The 20000-nt window shown below is 24.0% G+C and overlaps 1 protein-coding gene across 1 annotated transcript; it reads left to right on the top strand.

The window, feature by feature from the left end:
* Positions 1 to 7876: 7876 nt before the first annotated feature.
* LOC107621131 (MADS-box protein EJ2) lies at positions 7877 to 15363 on the top strand. Its single transcript, XM_088483529.1, has 7 exons — positions 7877 to 8166; positions 12570 to 12657; positions 12905 to 12966; positions 13169 to 13268; positions 14466 to 14507; positions 14631 to 14672; positions 15197 to 15363. Exons 1-7 carry the CDS (start codon positions 7982 to 7984, stop codon positions 15341 to 15343), a joined length of 666 nt encoding a protein of 221 aa, XP_088339655.1. The 5' UTR covers positions 7877 to 7981; the 3' UTR covers positions 15344 to 15363.
* Positions 15364 to 20000: the final 4637 nt, after the last annotated feature.

Below are 20000 nucleotides of genomic sequence, written 5' to 3'. Positions count from 1 at the left end.
AAATGTCAAAATGACTATTTGTTCTTTATTATATATAGATAAATCGATTGCAATTCTAGCTAAAAGTAATTATAGTCGCAATGAATGGAACAATAAAATAATAAAGCCTAAACCTAATTCTAATTAAACAAAGTTAACATAAAATTTAAATAATAATAAATTTATGATACATTTCTAACATCAAATACATAACCGTTTATGTATTTTTTTTTTTTTTTATCATTTTAAACTCTTAAAAAAATTGATTTCAAAACAATACAAGTTGATGATATTTAATACTACTGTTAGAAGAAATTCTTTCAATTACATCAAACAAAAGAAAATGATAATTTGGATCTTCATTTCTTTTGCCCACAATCATTCATCATCTATCTATCTACATCTATCTCTATGCATATGCCATGGAGGCCACGCCACCACCAACAGTCGCAGCGAAAGAACCATTTTGTCGTTCATGATTTGTTTCTTTTTTTGTTTTCATATTTCTGTTTCATATCTGTATGTAAGCATGAATGACTTTTTTGTCTCTTGTTTTTATTTTTATTTTTATTGTTTTATATTTGTCCTTTCAGAGTTGAGAGTTGAGATGTTAGTGCTTTTTATTTTGAAGCTTAGTTAAGGGGCGGCCCCTACCTCTTTAACGGGACTTTAGATGGAATGGAATTAGTGGAATTATTGGCAATAAAATTTAAATATTGGTAATTTAATCCGCATGCACAAGAAAAAGAGTTAGAAGAAAAAGGAAGAAAAAGAATAGAAATTTCTATTGTGCTCTCTTTTAACCAATAGCAAATTAAAGTTATCTTTCTAAAATTATGTAATGTATGTATACTGACAAGGATATAGGATATAATACGATATAGAATAAGTAAACATGCAAATTTAAAATTTTTTTAAAACACGGGATTGAAATACATTATATATATAAAATATAAAGTAGTTTTAATTTAAATTGTAATAATATTTTAGTATTTTATTGATATTAAAATATAAATTAAAATTTTTTAATTATTTTTAATATCTCTTTTTAATATTTTTTTAATTATTTTTAAATTTATTTTAATAATACATGTTAAGAATAAAATGGGACACGCTGACACATGATGGTATTTAGGTGTGTCTAAGCGTGCTAGAGAAAAAATTTTTATTTTTTATTAAGACACAGTTAAACACAGAAGACACGCGTGTTAGACAAATGCAATGTGTGTCGTATCTAAAATATATCCGATATAGAGACACGACAAATTAAAGAAGTATCCGTGCTTTAGCCCCCTACCATGATTTCAGGCTTCTATTAAGTGGTTTAGATAAGTTATGGTTGAGCACAATTTAATTTTTAGGATTTTGAGAAAATCAAAATCATTCTTAATTTTTTTTTTTTTTTTTTGCGTTTAAAATCTTCTTTAACGATAAATTTAGTTTTAAAACTGTCTTTTGATTATTTTTAAACAAAAATATCTTTATATTTGTTAGGTGAAATAAATATATACATAAAAAATGGCACAATATCTTACTCTTCACAAAAATATAACATCATCGTCTTCTTGTACGAAAACTTTTCTTTTCTAAATGGAACCACCTCAATCCCTCTCATCACTCTTAACAACAATTCTTTTTTAAAAAAACAAAACTAGAGAAAAAAAAAAGCAAAAGAGAAATTAAAAAAAAGAAAATCCTAATCCAAATTCCTCTATAAAATTCGAAGCAAGAAAATCAGTGGTTGAATTCAATCTCCTGATCATTTGATATATGCTTTAAATATTTGTAATATAAAAAAGTTTAAGTATTATTTAATAGGTATTAGTTTATATTTTTAAATATTAAAATATTTAATTTAATTTTATATATTTTAATTTTATTTATTTAGTTATTAGATTAGACTTTATGTTAGTAGGTTTAGGGTATTTTTTATTTTGACTTAATAAGAGGTTATAAATACCTCATAAATTATTATAGTCATCATAGAGTGATTAGAGGAGTGTCAAAACACTTTTTAATTTCGTGATGAAATCATGATATTGACGAGTGAGGTTGAGTAAGTTTCTCTTTTGTTGCATTGGAGAATTTGGTAGAAGGTTGAGTGATTCCCTTCAATTAAATTCTCAAATTATGGTGTAGACAAATTAGATTAAGTGAGTTCTTATCTTATTACATCAAGAAATTGGATAAAAAGTAGAATGGTTCTCTTTCTATTCAATTTCAACTTATCTTTTTGTTTCTATTTCAATTTTAACATATCTTTTTTATTCAATTTCAATCTTATGTTCTTGTTTATCCTTTTTTTCGTATTACCACTTGTCTAAGATGTCGTTTAAGGTGGCAACACAACAAGAAAACATATGGAAAGAAACCTCTTCATTATTGGTGTAGAAGGAGGAAGAGGTGCAAATACAGTGTTGGAAGTCAGACGAAGATAGCAGCGACATAAAAGAGAGTAGAGAGAGAGGGGGTGGGGTGTAGGAGAAGAAAGACGATGTGACGAAGATAGAGAGTGACAGAGGAGGTAGGGAAGGAAGAGAAAAAAATCTTGTTGTGAAGAAGAAAATGGTAATGAGAAGCAAAAGAGTGATAAGGAGGAGAGAAAGTAACAAATGTAAATATACTTTTATCCAAACGACAATTTTAAAATTAAAATCAATGTTAGGAACAATTTTAAACAAAAAAAATTGAAAAAAGATTTTAATTTTTAGCGAAAATTATTGGAGCCAAAATCGTATTTAACTTGATAAATTTTTTCACACTTTGATAATTATATTTGAAAGAGGACTTAATTTGTGATTTTTTTTTTTAAAATATAGACTCTCCCTCTCATTATATATGATAATAAGATAGAGTAATTACTAGCCTCCTCTACTACTTTTTGATGAATAGATGTACATGCAAGACCAGTGACAGAAAATTTTGTGAGTAGGGACAATATATATATATATGATAATAATTTTTATAATTATACTTTGTTATTATAAAATATAGTTAGTTTTTAAATTATCTAACCAATAAATTAAAATATTAAAATAATAATATAAAAATTAAAATTTTATTTTTTTAGGTTTTATATTTTGAAAAGATTAAGTAATTTTTTATCGTCAATACAATTAAATGTCTCTCTTTTTATATATATTGTTAAATAATCATTTAAAAATTTATCTTTCATATGATTACGAAATCGATTCTTTATAATATTCATATTTAAAAAAGTTCTTTCAACCGATGTTGTCCCAGAAAAAAGCTAAAGTTAACTTTTAAAAAAATACCAATGAATAAACAGTATTTTTTATTTTTATTTTATTATTATTATTTATTTAACTATTTTTTATTTAATAGTCAATATAAAAAAAGACTTTAGATGTCATATTTTGATGTAAATTTTTACGAATAATATTAAAAAAAATAAGATCTTTTCATTTTTAAAAATTTATAATTTTATGTCAAGTAAATTTTTTAAAAAATTTTTAATTGTGAATGACTAAATTTTTTTGAAAAATAAAAAAGAAAAATCTAGATATCAAATTTCGCTCTAAATATTTTTTTGCATCTTCTAAATATTTACTCAAACGTTGCCAAAACAATTTAGATTAAATAGATATGTCATTGGTTAAATACGAAAATTTTTTTATCACTTTTAATAAATATAATATTTATTAGTTATTTTTATCGCAATTTTCAAATCATTCAGAGATTATTTTGTCTCCACTTGAATCTTTTGGATACTAAATTAGTAATTACTTCTATTTTGAACAAATAATCTCATATATATATACACGACATAATAGTGATATTCACTAAGTATATAAACAGATTTTTTTAAAACAAATTTTTTTAAATTTTAAATTTATTTATTAGTTGTAATTATAAAATAACCAATCTATAATTATTTCACTCATTCTTTTTAAAAGTTATTGTAACAAATTTGTTTAAATATTGAATTACCATTTGTTTCTACATAATTAAAATTGATGAGTGAAATTCAATCATAATGGGATTAAATTTAATTATATAGTGGGGACAAATAAATTTTGTTATTATGTATTAATTAAAAAAAATTTAAACTCCACTAGGGGCACTTGCCCCCACACCCATAAACTTAAATCCGTCCCTGAGCAAGACTCTCAATTTTTTTAAAAAAAAAATTATCAAACAAATTAACTTTACACTTTCAATAAAATTTATAATAACAACTAAAAATAAAAAAATAGAAAACATTTATGGTGTATTAGTTGATATTTTTTATTGTTATATAATTATGGGTTCTAACGAGGCTGTAGCACTAAAACAAATATGTATAATTAATAATTTGGGATATAAAAATATAATTATTCTTTATATATAAGTCATTTTTTATACAAGTTCATATAAGTCATTTATATTTATACGTGCACGTTCTTCTTCGTGCCGCTACTGTACGTTCTTTTTCTTCTTTTTTTTCGTTATTTTTCTCTTTCGTTATTTTTCTCTTTCGTTATCGTCGTCACTAACACCACCTCCTCCTCTTCCTCTTTTTTTTATTGGAATTTCTTTTTCTCCTTCCTTTTCCTCCTTCTCTTCCATTATTTTCATCATTATGATCATCATCGTTATAGTCATCGCCGTCGTCTTCTTCTTCTTATATACGTATCGTCGTTATCATTATCGTAGAATTTTTGCCATATTGATGACGTTGCCTGATACAAAATTAAAGAAACTATTTTTGTGCATTTGTAGCAAAATTTCAATTTAGGAGTTTTGAATCTGAATTGTTATTTTTATGAATCTGTTCCATTCTCGTTTCGGTGTATTTTAAAAATATTACGGTGTATTTTAAAAATATTTTGGTGTATTTTTATTCTGATAAGTACTACATAATTTAAAACTCTTTCTCTTCCTCTTTATCATTTTCTGCTGCTGCTGCTTCTTCTTCTTTTTCATTATCATCATCATCCCTTTTTTTATTCATTTTTTCTTGTTTTACCTTCTCAAATTTCTTTTTGTTTTACTCTCTTAACAAGAATAAAAATAAAAAATCAAACAAAAAAGAAAAAAATACATAATGCTGCAAAATTACTTAGAAGAGGATGAACCTACATTCATTCAACTAAAAGAAAGAAAGAAATAAGAAAAAAAGAAGAAGAAAAAAAACGCATTAAAGAAAATATTTTTGTACATTTGTAGCAAAATTTTGATGTAGGAGTTCTGAATCTGAATTGTTATTGTGATGAATCTGTTCCATTATTATTTTGGTGTATTTTGAAAAACTTTCAATGTATCTTGGAAATCTTGCGGTATATTTGGAACTATTTCGGTGTATTTTTATTCTGATAAGTTCTGTATAATTCAAAACTCTTCCTCTTCTTCCTCTTCATCTTCTGCTGCTGCTTCTTCTTTTTCATCATCATCATCATCGTCTTCTTTTTTTTTTCTTATTCATCTTTTCCTTCTTGTTTTACCTTCTCAAGTTTCTTCTTGTTTTATTCTCTTAACAAGAATAAAAACAGAAAAAAAATTAAACAAAGAAAAAGAAGAAACACATAATGCTGTAAAATTACTTGAAAGAAGATGAACATACATTCATTCAACTAAAAGAAAGAAAGAAATAAGAAAAAAAGAAGAAGAAAAAAAATGCACTAAAAAAAATATTTTTCTGCATTTGTAGCAAAATTTTGATGCAGGACTTCTGAATCTGAATTTTTGTTTTTGTATGTGATTAATTTGTTCCATTCTTGTTTTAGTGTATTTTGAAAAACTTGCGATGTATTTTGGAAATATTTCGGTGTATTTTTATTTTGATAAGTTCTGCATATTTCAAAATTCTTCCTCTTCTTCCTCCTCATCTTCTGCGCTGCTGCTTCTTCTTTTTTTTTCTTATTCATCTTTTGCTTCTTGTTTTACCTTCTCAAGTTTTTTCTTGTTTTACTCTCTTAACAAGAATAAAAACAAAAAAAATCAAATAAAGAAGAAGAAGAAACACATAATGCTGTACAATTACTTGGAAGAGGATGAACCCACATTCATTCAACTAAAAGAAAGAAAGAAATAAGAAAAAAAAAAAGAAGAGGAAAAATGCATTAAAGAAAACTTTTTGTGCATTTATAGCAAAATTTTGATGTAGGAGTTTTAATTCTGAATTGTTATTGTGATAAATCTGTTTCATTCTCGTTTTGGGGTATTTTGGAATATTTGCGTTGTATTTTAAAAATATTTCGGTATATTTTTATTCTAATAAGTTCTGCATAATTCAAAACTATTTTTCTTCATTCTCCTCAGCTTTTGTAGCTGCTTCTTTTTCATCTTCTTATTTCATATTCTTATAATTCTTTTTAGGAGAAAAAAATCAAACAAAGAAGAAAAAAATACATAATGTTGTAAAATCAATAAAAAGAGGAAGAGGAAAAAAATGTAGCAACAACAACATAACAAAAAGAATGACGATGAGAATAAAACACGTGAAAAAAAAGGAGGAGAAACGTAAAGAAGGAGAAGAAAAAGGAGGAGGAGGAGGAGGAGGAACGCGGGATATAAATATTGAAAAAAAATGACGTGATTTCACGTGCGCATTATGTAAGTAGATTTTGTTACATTAGAATTAACTTGTATGTCAAAAATGTTTGTATGTATAGCAGGACTGAAATAAGTTTAGAGCGAAGAGATTTATGTATACATATAGGTTCTGGCAGTGGAAGGTAGGATTGGAAGTTAGGATATTATTTGAAAATGTTGATTTGGAGAATTAAAATTATTCTTTTATATTATTATTTTGATGACTGCTGATAAACAAATAAAAGTTGAATAGTGAAAGCAAACTAAAATTCATTTAAATCATTATTTGAAAAATGCATCTATCTTATACACTATCTATCTATATAAAGCTATATTTTCAAAGACGGATTAAGTAATTAATTGACTCTTTTATTTATTTGGGTTATGAGATAAGATACGAATTCAGTAACTACCTATATATGTTTGAGAATGTTAGATCCTACACAAAATGTACAAACATAAAACCTTACCTTATTTTTTCGTTTACCAGATACTGTAAAGTGATGGAAAAAAAACCGCATACAACACAGACACTATTAAAAAAAATATTTTTAGTGGCCATTTATTTTTTTTTAACAGTAATAAAAATAATTAGTAATATATTTATTAACAATTAAATATTAGTCATCTTATATTTAACGATAATTATACAATTGTTACTAAACTTTTTTATAGCCATAAAAAATAGGTTTAATTATTTTGTTAGTCTTTATAATTTTGTAAAATTTTCAATTAGGTCCATATACTTTTTTTTCTTTTTAATTGAGTCATTGCATCAAATTTTATTTTTAATTTGGTCCTTATATTTTTTTTTATTTGGGTCCTTGCACTATTTTTTTTTTAATTGGGTCTCTATACAATTAAACCAATTACTGTTAAGAAGGACCTAATTGAAAAAAAAAATTGGTGCAAGAACCCAATTAAAAAAAAAAGTATAGGGACCTAATTAAAAATTTTACAAAACTATAGGGATTAACAGAGTAATTAAACCTAAAAAATATACAATTGTCATTATAATATATAGTGATAATGATAAATATATAATTACTACAAAAACATAAATAAATTAAATAAGACATATAGTGGTTATTATTATGTTATTGCCACAAAGTTTTCACTTTATTCCCCAATTAGATAAATCAAAGACTAATCTATTGATTTGAGTTTTAAGAATTTGTTATTGGCCAATAAATTGTTATATACACAAAGTGTAATTCAAATCTCCAACACTTACTTAAATAAATAAGTAAACTGAAGACTCAATCAACTCAAATTAGTTCACTTGTTATATATTTATTATTAGTACGTTGCTCTTCCTTCTAGTTTGCTTTCTTTTTGTCCCTTTTGGTACCGTAATAATCACACATCCTATTTAAGAAAGCATTATTCTTCTCATCTCTTAACCAATATAGTTCAAAAGCTAGCTACAGAGAGAGTGAGCATCATAGAGAGAGAAAATTTACTAATAATGGGAAGAGGGAAGGTTGTGCTGAAGAGAATAGAGAACAAGGTAAATAGGCAAGTGACATTTTCAAAGAGAAGAAATGGGCTTCTGAAGAAGGCATATGAGCTTTCAGTGCTTTGTGATGCTGAGGTTGCTCTCATGATCTTCTCTAACCGTGGCAAGCTCTATGAGTTCTCTAGTTCCTCCAGGTTTATTATTATTATTGCTTCATAATTTCATTAATTACTTTCATTATTTATTAGTATTATTACACATATATTCTCTCTAAGATCTATTTCTTTTTGTATATACTTTTGTGCAAGATCTATATATATATGTATGCATCTCTGCCTGCTTCTTCATTATTAGTGCTTGGTTTAACTTGTGAATGAAACCCTAAGTTTATTCTAATTAATTAATTGATGGATTTTGATGAGTAGTTAAACATCTATTTAAAATGGTAAAGTATTTTGAGATGATTTTCTTTTATTTTTCAAAAAGAACAGATATTTTTTATATATAAGGGAGAAAAAAAATCTGAGATGACACTCTAATCCACTCTTTCATGTTAAAACTTGAGATTGATTTCTGTCTCTATATGACAAAGGAGTGAGAGGGTTGAATTTTTTAATTAATTAATTAATAATATAAAATTCAATAATTTTTTTGTGTTTTTTTCTGAAATGGTCTTGTTGTCCCCATCGAAACATTTAAGAAGCATTGAATTGTTTTTCTAAACGTTTATTAAAAATCTGTATGTGCTCTTGAAGTACAGAAGTAAATAGATATTTATTCTGCTGAGAGATGATTATCTAATAAGAATGAAATAGATAATAATTAGCTTTTTCTTCCTTTTTTTTTTCTTAAAAAAAAATAACTATTTAATTTTTGGGCGTAGCTAAAAATTAAAAGAAAGTACAGCGTTCACTGTTATGATTTGGTTGCAGAGATAGATGGGATGTTTGATGTGAAAAACTATCAGATCTTTCGTTGCAATTTAAGAATGCATGTTGGATAGAGTGAGAAGAGAAGTGAGGATCCATCTTAAAACCGTTGTAGAATACCTGGTTTTATCTTAACATAAATTAATCAAAAAAAAAAGTATAGGGAGCCAAGTTAGATCACTTATTTATTTAAATAAATATCAAAAATTTAAATTTTATTATATATATATATATATATATATATATATATATATATTAAAGTTTTAATCAATAATAAATTTTCAAATGAAATTTCGTTCCATAGTAAATTTTTTATATATTATGAATTTAATTTATTTAGTCTATGGATGAGTACGGATAGCAGGTATCGATTATCCGTTTGAATTCAAACCAAACTAATTAAATTGGTTCTGAAACTAACGGGTAATTGAGTTCAATTCGAATCAAACCGATGACTATTTCTAGTGATTGGTTGGGATATCGATTCTGCGGGTGCAGAATCCGAACCAATCTGTGAATCCGATCATATATTAATTAAATAAAAAAATATATTTCTATTACACTTTTGTATTTAGCTTCTAATATGTTTGGTATTTAATATGTTTAGATTTTAATGTGTTTAGTGTTTAATATGTTTGGATTTTAATGTGTTTAATTTTTAATGTATTTGGTGTTCGTTTAACATATTTGGATTATTTCTATTAATATTACATGTTTATTGTACTTGCTGAATTTTTAAGATAAAAATTTAAATTTTTTTATGAATTTCAAAGTCATCAGATACCCAATTATCCGAACCGAACCAATTCATTTTTAATTGGTTTGGTTTGGTTCGGATATATACACAAAAAAACACAAATCCGAACCAAACTAAACCAATTACATTTTAATTGGTTCGATTATAATTTTACTTTGAACCCGAACTAAACCGACCCGTGCTCATCACTAATTTAGTCGCGAAAATTAGGTTACAATGCAAATTAATTAAAAGTTATTTATGGAACAGTAATTGTTGGGTACCATTGAATTAAGTTTTGAAAAATCCTGACCACATGATTTTCAACCTCCCTATATATATATACTTTTAGTGAAAAAAAATAGAATGATGATAAGTGTTTTGGTTTAAATATAAATTAAACAATATTGGTTATTTAATATTTTCATACAACACACGATGACACGAGGAAAAAAATATTTATACCCATCATCGGATGTAAATCTAGTCTTGTTAGTTCATATTGTTGAATAACTTTTTATGCGCTATGAATTATCAATCCAACCGTTGAATTTTAACATTTTACTATGTAGATCAATCTTAAAAAAATCATAAAACTTATAATTGATTTTATGTGTCATCATAACACTTTTCTTTTATAATTGATTTATTATGTCATCATAACACTGGATTATATTTTTATTCATGTACGATCATGATATTATGACATATTTTAATAGTTGAATTGATAAAACTCATTATTCATAAGAAGTTATTTAATGATGTAAGTCAACAACGCTTACATACTGTGTAAACGGATCCTTTTCTATATGACACATTTATTTATGTAATTAGTGTAATTTATTCCTGGAAAAAAATTTACAGAATATTTTACTCATTATGATATTGCCTTCAAAGTTCAAACTTTACTATGAATTTTAATCTAGTACCTATATTTTTTCACTTTTTACCCTTAAATCTTTGTTATTAAATATTTGTAAGACACTTATTTTTAAACATTATAATAACATCACTCCATGAGAAAATATAACTTCTGATAATATAGATGATAAAAAATTAAAGAGGATGTTAATTAATTAATTAATTCAAACAAAAGTAAGAGGGTAATAAGCAGAAACAATTTACATTTAATTTTCATATCATCATCCATCTCCTTTATTTGCAAATCCCATTAAGTAACCAAGTTATTATGATTATCTTCCTTCATATTTTCCTGAACAAGTGTTTATTTATAATCAAAGTTTTGTTTACTTTCTTCTCTTTTAATAGCAATAATAATCTTGCAAACTCTCAAAAAAAGTTTATTAAGTGTTTGTAAAGCGTGCATCATTTCTAGATTTCTCATATTTAGGTAAAAAAAAATTAAAGAAAAAAAAAAGAAATGCATAAATGAAAAATAAGAGATAGAGCCAAATATTTTATATTTTATTTTTAAAAAATAAAAAAATCTTTTGAATAAGTAGAATTTTTTTTTATTTCTCTACTTCTATTTTACTATTAAACTAATAATATCTATATTTTGATGTTATTAAGAATATAGAATCTGCCAATTAATTATAACTCAAATGGTATAATCTCCCCCTACTCATTTACTAAGAGGTCGCAGGTTCGAGTCTCTCTATTTTAGTTAAAAAAAAAATCTAAACAAAATCCTAAAAGAGTGCTGCTGGTGAATGTCTTCAATGTTTTTATGCCTAACCCACTCGTTGGTTAAGTGTTTCCATCAATTAGTTTACATTATAATAACAATTTCTAGTCAATTTTCTGCTTGGTTGAAATAAAGGTAAAAATTTCACACTGCACAAAATGCAATGAATTATCCTCCTTTTTATGTAGTATTATAACTTCAATTTCAAACTTTTTAAATTTTATTCAGTTATTGAAGGAAAAAAAATAAAGGTTTAGCTAATGTCAGATATATAATAATTTAAGTGTTTTTTTATTAATTAAAATATTTTTAAAAAAATTATATCTCATGACATAATATTAAAATTTTTGTGACCTAAAAATTTAAAATTCAATTAGTATTAACCCCAAAAAAATTCTGGTGTAAAAAAAATATTAAATATATAACTATTTATTTATCTCCTCACGTGTGTGTAAATTTTATAGACTTATAATTTTGTCTTCAATGATCTAGAGAGTATTTTTCTTCATAGATTAAAGAATAATTTTAGCCTTTTCACTTAAAATAAGAATTTATACAAGTTTATAAATTATAATTTGACTTCTTAAATCTGTAATAAATTAATTTTTGATAGTCACAAAAAATGCATGTTTATTTCTTGGGGATTAGGATTATAATTAATTAGTGTTAATCCTATTTTTGTTTATATATATATATATATATATTATTCTTTAATTTACTGATACCTATTTTATCGCTACTTATTAGATTTAGTCAATAAAATCTTATTAATATGAAAAATAATTTTGGATTAAAACTAAAATCTAATAAATTTTCAAATACATTCTATCATCACTCTCTCTAAATTATTATATTATTATCTATAGTGCATAAGATCCTTTGAACACTTTGTCCATTGAAGAACTTGCCTAGATGAGACTTATAGACTTATAGTCATGTTTTTTATGCCATCTACGTCTTTTCACAAACTAAGGGAAATTTGGCATATTTAATGGCGAAAATGAAAATCATCAAAACATAATACATTATTCACATATTAGTTAGATGTATGTTGTTTTCAATTATAAGCAGTGGTGTATTACCATTTTCTTTAGTTAACACATGCTTAGTTTGTGAAATAACAAAAAGTACATTAAAATTGGTTACTAAGATCAGTTATATAATATAAAATATATATTAAAATATAAAATACACATTAAAAATAAATTAAATATATATTTATAGTTAATTTTAATATCTATACAATATATTTGTAATAATAATATTTATAAATATGTGTTGCAGCATGATGAAAACCATAGAGAGATATCATATGCACAAGTATAGCTTGCCACAGACCACCCAAGTAAGAAACCATGACACTCAGCCTCAGGTAATATATCATACAGTTCTGCTTGTAGTATTAATAAATATCTGCCAACAGATTAATTATTGAAACAGTTAAAATATCATATTTTTTTATATATATATATGAAAGTTGTTATAAAATTATTTATTTTAAAAATTTAAATGATTAGATAGGAGAATATAATAATTATATACATGTAATATTTTTTTATACAAGAAATTTTTTTTTATACTTAAAAGACTAAATTGTGTTATGTCATTTTATATTACAGAATACTTACCAAGACTATGTGACATTGAAAGCATACGTAGAACTCCTACAACGTTCACAACGGTAAATGATATAAAACAAGACTAAATAAATTAGGTCTTTATTTAAATTCTTTTCAGCTTTGTAACTGAAAGAATTAAATTCTAATTAATTTAACGTGAACAAATTAATTAATTAACTCAAAATATTTTTTATATTTACATACATATTTACATATATATATATATATATTTTGTTGATAAATTAAACGTTGACGATGCTGTAGAAACCTTCTTGGAGAAGATCTAACCAAAATGGCTTCAACGGAGCTTCAGCAGCTTGAGAATCAATTAGAGTCGGCATTAACAAATATTAGGTCAACTAAGGTGAAATCCATATATATTCTTTATTTGGATTTATCAACTCAATTGTTACTCTTTAAAACTAATAATTATTTAAATTATAATTCTAAAAATATAATTGAATTGACCGGTTTAACTAGATTGATTGAAAATATGTTTGAGTCGGTCAATTTGATAAAATATGATTAATAATAATGCGGCTAAAAATTTGATAAAATTGATTAATTAGTTGTAAAGATATCATATTAGGTTGGTAAAGGAAGAGAAAGGTTCGAAATATTATTAGTGGGTTGGAGAGAGATGAGAGAAAAAGAAAAGTAGTATTTATTATTTTGGTAATGCTAGGTAAATAAAAAAAATTGTTAGAATTTATTTTATTTAGTATTTATTAATGATGACAACAATTAATGAATGCTAAATAAAGTAAGTTATGACTATTTTAGTTAATTTTTTTTAATTATCAAATACTTTGTTGTTATTTTATTATCACTTTAAAGACGTACTCTAATGTACTCAATGAATCTACAATAAAGTATTTATTACATACACTTGACATTTTTAATAACATAGTCCTAACCAGCTAATCATTAGCCAGTTCATCGTTCTTTAAAAACCTTCTGTTCATTTTTGTCACAAGCTTCGATAATCTCTTTGTAAGGTTTAATCTATCTAACTTTTTACTAAAAAATCGGTTAAAAAATCTGTAAAAGTAGTCAAAAATTGGTAAAAATCATGTATTTGGAATATATAAAAATATTTTACATAAAAATATATTATTTTATTATATTATATTATATTTTATTAAATTTTAATTAAATTCTTAAACATTTAAATATCTAACTTTGTGAATTCAATTTCTGATTTAGTTTTTATAATGCTATTTATATATACTTGCTAATCATATTAAGTATATCTTTAAATGGGTAAATCTGAAAAATAGAAAATAGAAAAGTAGTATAACATAAATTTTGAATGAATAGTCTTTAAATTTTTTATATGCCTAAATTTTAGTTGATTATTGACGCATTTTTGTTATCTCTTTAGCAGAATTTATATTTTATAAACTATAGCTTGGATTTGCATTGTTTCTTTTATTATGCAAATGTTGAGACAAAATTAAATTTGTAAAAGTCTAAATCCCCATGTCATTTTTTTTTTCCTTTTAATTTTTTGTATCTATATAGAATGAAGGTAACTTAGATATAACTATATTTTTGCCAGACTCAATTCATGCTTGACCGTCTTGCTGATCTTCAGAATCGGGTATATATGTTTTTCTTAAGAAATACAGAATTTTAAAATTTTTTAAAGTAAAAAACTTAGATTTTTAGATTAAATAAAGCCATAGATATATTATTGACTATTATTGTTGGTTACTCCATGCAGGAGAGAGCGCTTGTTGATGTTAATACAGCTCTAAGAACTAAGGTAATTATCCAACTTATTTATTCCAATTTTTTCAACCTTATAATGCACATCTTTAGTCTTTTTCTATCAATGTTTAGATGGTTTTTCTATTAAAAATTTTACCGATTAAGAAAATAAAAATTGGTAAGAATACCATAAAATTATTATCTGTTATATAATTATTCTTATGCATCTACTTGTACATAATAAAAAAAATGTAAAGTTAGATGGTTCGCTTGTCCTGCAAAAGAAACTATTTTAGTATTAGACCTGAAAAGTATCAGAAATTAGTAAATGAGAGTGAGATATTAAGAGAGAATAAAAAAAAACAGAGAAGAAGAGATATTAAGTACTTTATCATTACGAGCTTAACTCCTCTCTTTAAGAGAAGAAAAAAAAAACTATACAAAATTTACACTTCAATTTCTAGATATATATTTATTAATTTTATCGGTTTAAATTTTTAAATAAATAATTTTATGATATAATTAAGTTTAGTCTAAAAAATTTCAGAAGTTGATGTGAATCGTGTGTTGATGATTCAGTTAGAAGAAATTCAGAATTCAGAAGTTCCTCTGAGGCGGGCTTTGGATGGTGGAAGGCCTAACAACCAATGCACTCATCACTTTCCTCTTCAATCAGATTTTACTTTTCAAACTCATGGGGTTAATCCCAATTTGCGCATATGGTAAACTTATTTAAAAAAGCCTGTTCTATATACACACCAGATATACAAGTGTGCACACCTGTAATATTGAATTACTTTATTTTATGGTTAAATTATTTTATTAGTCTTTATGATTTTATCAAATTTGTAATTAAATTTTTATATTTTAAAATTTTTTAATTAAATCGCTATACTAATTTTAAATTTATAATCACATTTTTGTTGTTTTAAAAGTGTTTAATTTAACGAAATATGTGAAGGCATATTTGCTAGTAAAATGTGAGATTAATGAAAATATTTTTGTAACATTTATTATTAAAAATGATATAATTACAAATTTAAAATTAGTGTAGAGTCCAATTGCATATTTTTAAAATATAAAAATTTAATTACAAATTTTAAAAAATTATAGAAACTAAGAAAATAATTTAATCTTATTTTATTTATGTTAATAATCAAATATAACAAATTTAAGAAAATTTAGATAGTAATTAATAGATCTAATCTGAAATTAATAGTCTAATGTTTATTTGTATTTTTTAAATTTTATTATAAGTCAAAATAAAATAATGGGATAAAATAAGAAATTGCTTCTACATTTTATGGTATTTTAAGTGCACTAGTTATTATTATTATTATTATTATTATTATTATTATTATTATTATTATTATTATTATTATTATTATTATTATTAACATTTTTTTAATTACACAGGTATAATAATCCCACGGTTGATGAAGAGGATGGAAATGTTGAAGCATGCGTCTCTGGTTGGATGCTATGACAAAATTCAATTCATATTTTGAGCATAACATAACCTAAATTGGATTTGCATTTGTGACACTATAACGATGCAAAGGTTGTAATACTTCTACAAAATCAATATTGTATGGCTCTATATATTGTATGGCTCTATTTTTAATAATTATTTTTTCTTTTTTATTTTTCTTTTTAAAAATAATATATATACATACTTATTAAATAAATAGTTGTTTATATATTCTTATTTATTATTTTGAATTTTTTTAAAAAATAATTCATGACATAATATTAAAATTTTTATTATAAAAAATATAAATATATTTATTTTTGTTATTTTATTCTTCTAAATAAAAAATCAATACAAAACAATAATAAATTTGTAAATTTTTTAAAAATCTTTGTTAGAAATTCGACCCAACTAAGAGGAGAAGGAAGGAGAAAAAAAAACTACATAAGGACTTGATGCTTTTTGATGTTTCAACCCATAAACTTTTAGTATTATAAACTAATTTTTACTTTATTTTTGAGAAATATAGAATTTATAATACACATCTTTACGTTTAGAAATAATTACTCAAAGCATAAATCTAATTTAACTTTAAAATTTGACTAATAAAACGAGAAAAATTTCACACTTGTAAATTATTTAAAGATTTTATTTTTGAAAAATTTAAAATTTATAATAATTATTTATTTGGGTTATGAGTGAAGTGTGAACAATTTGTATTTCTGTTTATTGGGTGTTAAATTTGATGAGTGGACTATTACTATATGATTAAAAATAAAAAAAATTTAGGAAAGAGAAATAAAAACAATATAATTTTTCTTTAGAAAGGTATTAATTTGCTAAGTGCACACGTCCTTTCAGTGATAGATAATTATTGGTTTTCAATATATGCATTATTTTATTTTATTTTTTTTGGCAGCTTTTTAGTCTATTAGTCCCATGATACATATTTTATGTTACAGTTTTAATTTCACTTTATGATCTTATTCCTTTTTGGGATTCCGTTGAGAACAGAGCTTCCACCTTTCCATTTTCACCTCTCATTTCATGCTAAATTCAGCCAATCAAACCTAAGTGCTCAAGGTTTAAGAAAATGACTTAAAACCTAACTCCTCTTGTCCTCCTTCAATTATTCTTTCCAGGGTTTACACTTTTCTGTTCGTCTTTTATTTCCTATCCGATAATATTATTCTAATTTAACTAGTTTATGCGTATATTAAAATTATCTATTAATTTATTTATTTATTTATATAGTATATATATTAAAATATAAAATTTATATTAAAAATAAATTAAATATTATATATTTATATAAATATATAATAATTAATTTAATAATTAATTTTATATTCACATAATATTTTTATTGTAGTTATATATTTTTTTATTGTCATAATATTAAAGGATCAAAATTCTCTAAACTAATCGAATAAAAATTTAATCATTTATAAATTAAGTTTAAATATGATAAGAGTTATAAATTATTGAATAATTATTAAAAAACTAATTTTTTAGTTAAATATATTTAAATAATAAAAAACACATAATTATTTATTTTAATTAATTAATCCCAGTGAATTAAAATTTAATGAAAAAAAAAAAGTTATACTACCAAAATAAAAATAAAATTAGAGTATTACCATTTTTTTAAGAGTATTTTGTCAAAGCAAAATAATAGTGTCCTTGTGTAATAAAAGAGTAGAGCGAGAAAATATTTCCATGAATACATTCACCTCGGAACATTGACTATTTGTCACATTATTTGTTTTATTTACTGTAATGCTCAAATCTAAACTCACGTATATTTTACAGATTCATATTTATTATTTAGTCTTTATTCCGATATCTATTATTTTTGTTATGACATTATTTTTGTCTAAAATACAATTCATGATTTATGAAAATAAAACACGTTAATTGAGATATTAGACCACAACGTTTAAATTTAATTACATGACTTTTTACTACTAGAATATGATATTCATCGACGTAGTTAGTAATAAGTAGTCAGTAAAAAATAATTATGGACAAACTTTTACAACTAGAAAGAGTGCAAAATAAATAGAGAAATATAAATACACAACACATCATCAACTCATCATCATTATTGTATTGAGAAATATATACAAAATGGTACTTTTTTTGTGGCAGTATAAAAAATGGTACTCTGTGTTTTTATCTTTCTATTTATTTTAATATTCGGTAAATAACATGTTAAGATTAAAATAATTTTTTGTGTGAAAATATGTAAAATTTTTGTTTTAATATGTACTATATGTTTATTAAAAAAATAAAATTTTCATTAATAATAATATTAGGCATATATTAACTAGATCTTATATTTTAAAAATCAATAATGATCTCATATACTCTTTATGAGATTTTTTTTATTTAAATTAATTAAATATTTTATTTATAAAAATATACAACATGTGGAATATAATATTTATTGTTATGTTCATGCGTCATATTTCGGATATTGAGATTCTGCGCTAAGATAAGTAACGTAGAGTTTTTGAATAAATTTGAGATGCACCCAGAATATATAATAAAATCCTACTCGAGTGATGTGTATCTGAGTTGTGGTAGAAAAATTCTTCTACCCTCAACATTCGATATCAACACAATTGCGTCTATATATAAGGTGCAGTTGAGCCCTCTTTTTAATTTAAAGAAGAGTTTGGATAATTTAAAAGGTTTGTTTGCACATTTTTTAAATTTCCTCAAGTTTTGAAAGCATATACATAAATCGATTAACTGTGACTTAGTATACGTCGGGACATTAGATTTTGAAGTTGGTTTGTCTCTTTTTTTTAATTATGTAGGGATTATTAAATCGTTTAGATAGTTTTAGTTAAATTGTATTTAGTAGAATGTTAAATTAATTTGTTTAAAAAATATTTTAGATTATTTTTATTTAATTAATTAGTTGATATACTAAAATATTTTGATTTAATTAGTTAGAAGACATGTTATAATATTGATATTTTAGATTATTTTGATTTAATAAATTAGTTGACATGTTAGGAAATTTTGATTTAATTAGTTATAAAACATTTTAAAGTATTAAAATTTTAGATTATTTTGATTTAATTAATTAATATGTTAGGATATTTTAATTTTATTAGTTAGAAAATTAGTGGTTAAAAGAGAACATTAGAAGACGATTAATTAATTATTTACATATTAGATGAAGGTTTTTTATCAGATTATTTATTTATTACATTAGGATATGATTAATTAATTTTGTATGACATCATTGATACACTTTGACAAATTTATTATCAGGTGACCATACATACAACTTCTATCATAACGCTGGAGTCATAGATTCTTCCTAAACCTCATGGCCTAATCCAACATATCCGTTAATAACCTCTTTAAGACATTCAAATACCACTTACATCTCTCAATTTTTGGACTATACGCTACATTAATAAAATATCTCTTAGTCATCTGTCAATTTAAACCGAAACATAAAGTTGGAAGCCATATAAAATATGCAATAAGCATGGTAAGTTACTAGAGGATGTCAATCACTATTGGGTGCATTAAGGACAATACATATGGCTTGATATCTATTAAATATAAAAAGAATGTCCTGTTTGCAGAATCACGTGTTGTCTCAAATTTGTGAGGAAAAAAAAACTACATTATTCGATAGACTCGAATTTTGTGAGTACAAAAGCTATAAGTAAAATATTGTTATTACTATCTTGGGCGACAACAATGAATAGCATACCTCATGTTCGTTATATAAATGTGTCTCATCAACTAATATAAACAACTTGCAGTATTTAAACGCTTCAACACACGGAGAGAAGGCCAAAACACCTTATCAAGTTGGTTACAATATCTGTCAATCTTGTTCCCATTGTAATAAGAAACAATGCATCAATCATGTGTGATCTT

This window comes from Arachis ipaensis, chromosome B10, assembly GCF_059453495.1.
Source record: "Arachis ipaensis isolate K30076 ecotype BB chromosome B10, ASM5945349v1, whole genome shotgun sequence".
NCBI lineage: Eukaryota > Viridiplantae > Streptophyta > Magnoliopsida > Fabales > Fabaceae > Arachis > Arachis ipaensis.
Note: the sequence above shows the minus strand (reverse complement) of the source record. Positions and strands in the feature narration are given on the sequence as shown.

Bases quoted from the DNA above. Each gene is read 5' to 3' on its own strand.
- LOC107621131 (XM_088483529.1), top strand. From the start codon at position 7,982: ATGGGAAGAGGGAAGGTTGTGCTGAAGAGAATAGAGAACAAGGTAAAT. The intron at 13,269-14,465 runs GTGAAATCCATA...TATTTTTGCCAG, and splicing joins CAAATATTAGGTCAACTAAG to ACTCAATTCATGCTTGACCG. The intron at 14,508-14,630 runs GTATATATGTTT...TACTCCATGCAG, and splicing joins TTGCTGATCTTCAGAATCGG to GAGAGAGCGCTTGTTGATGT.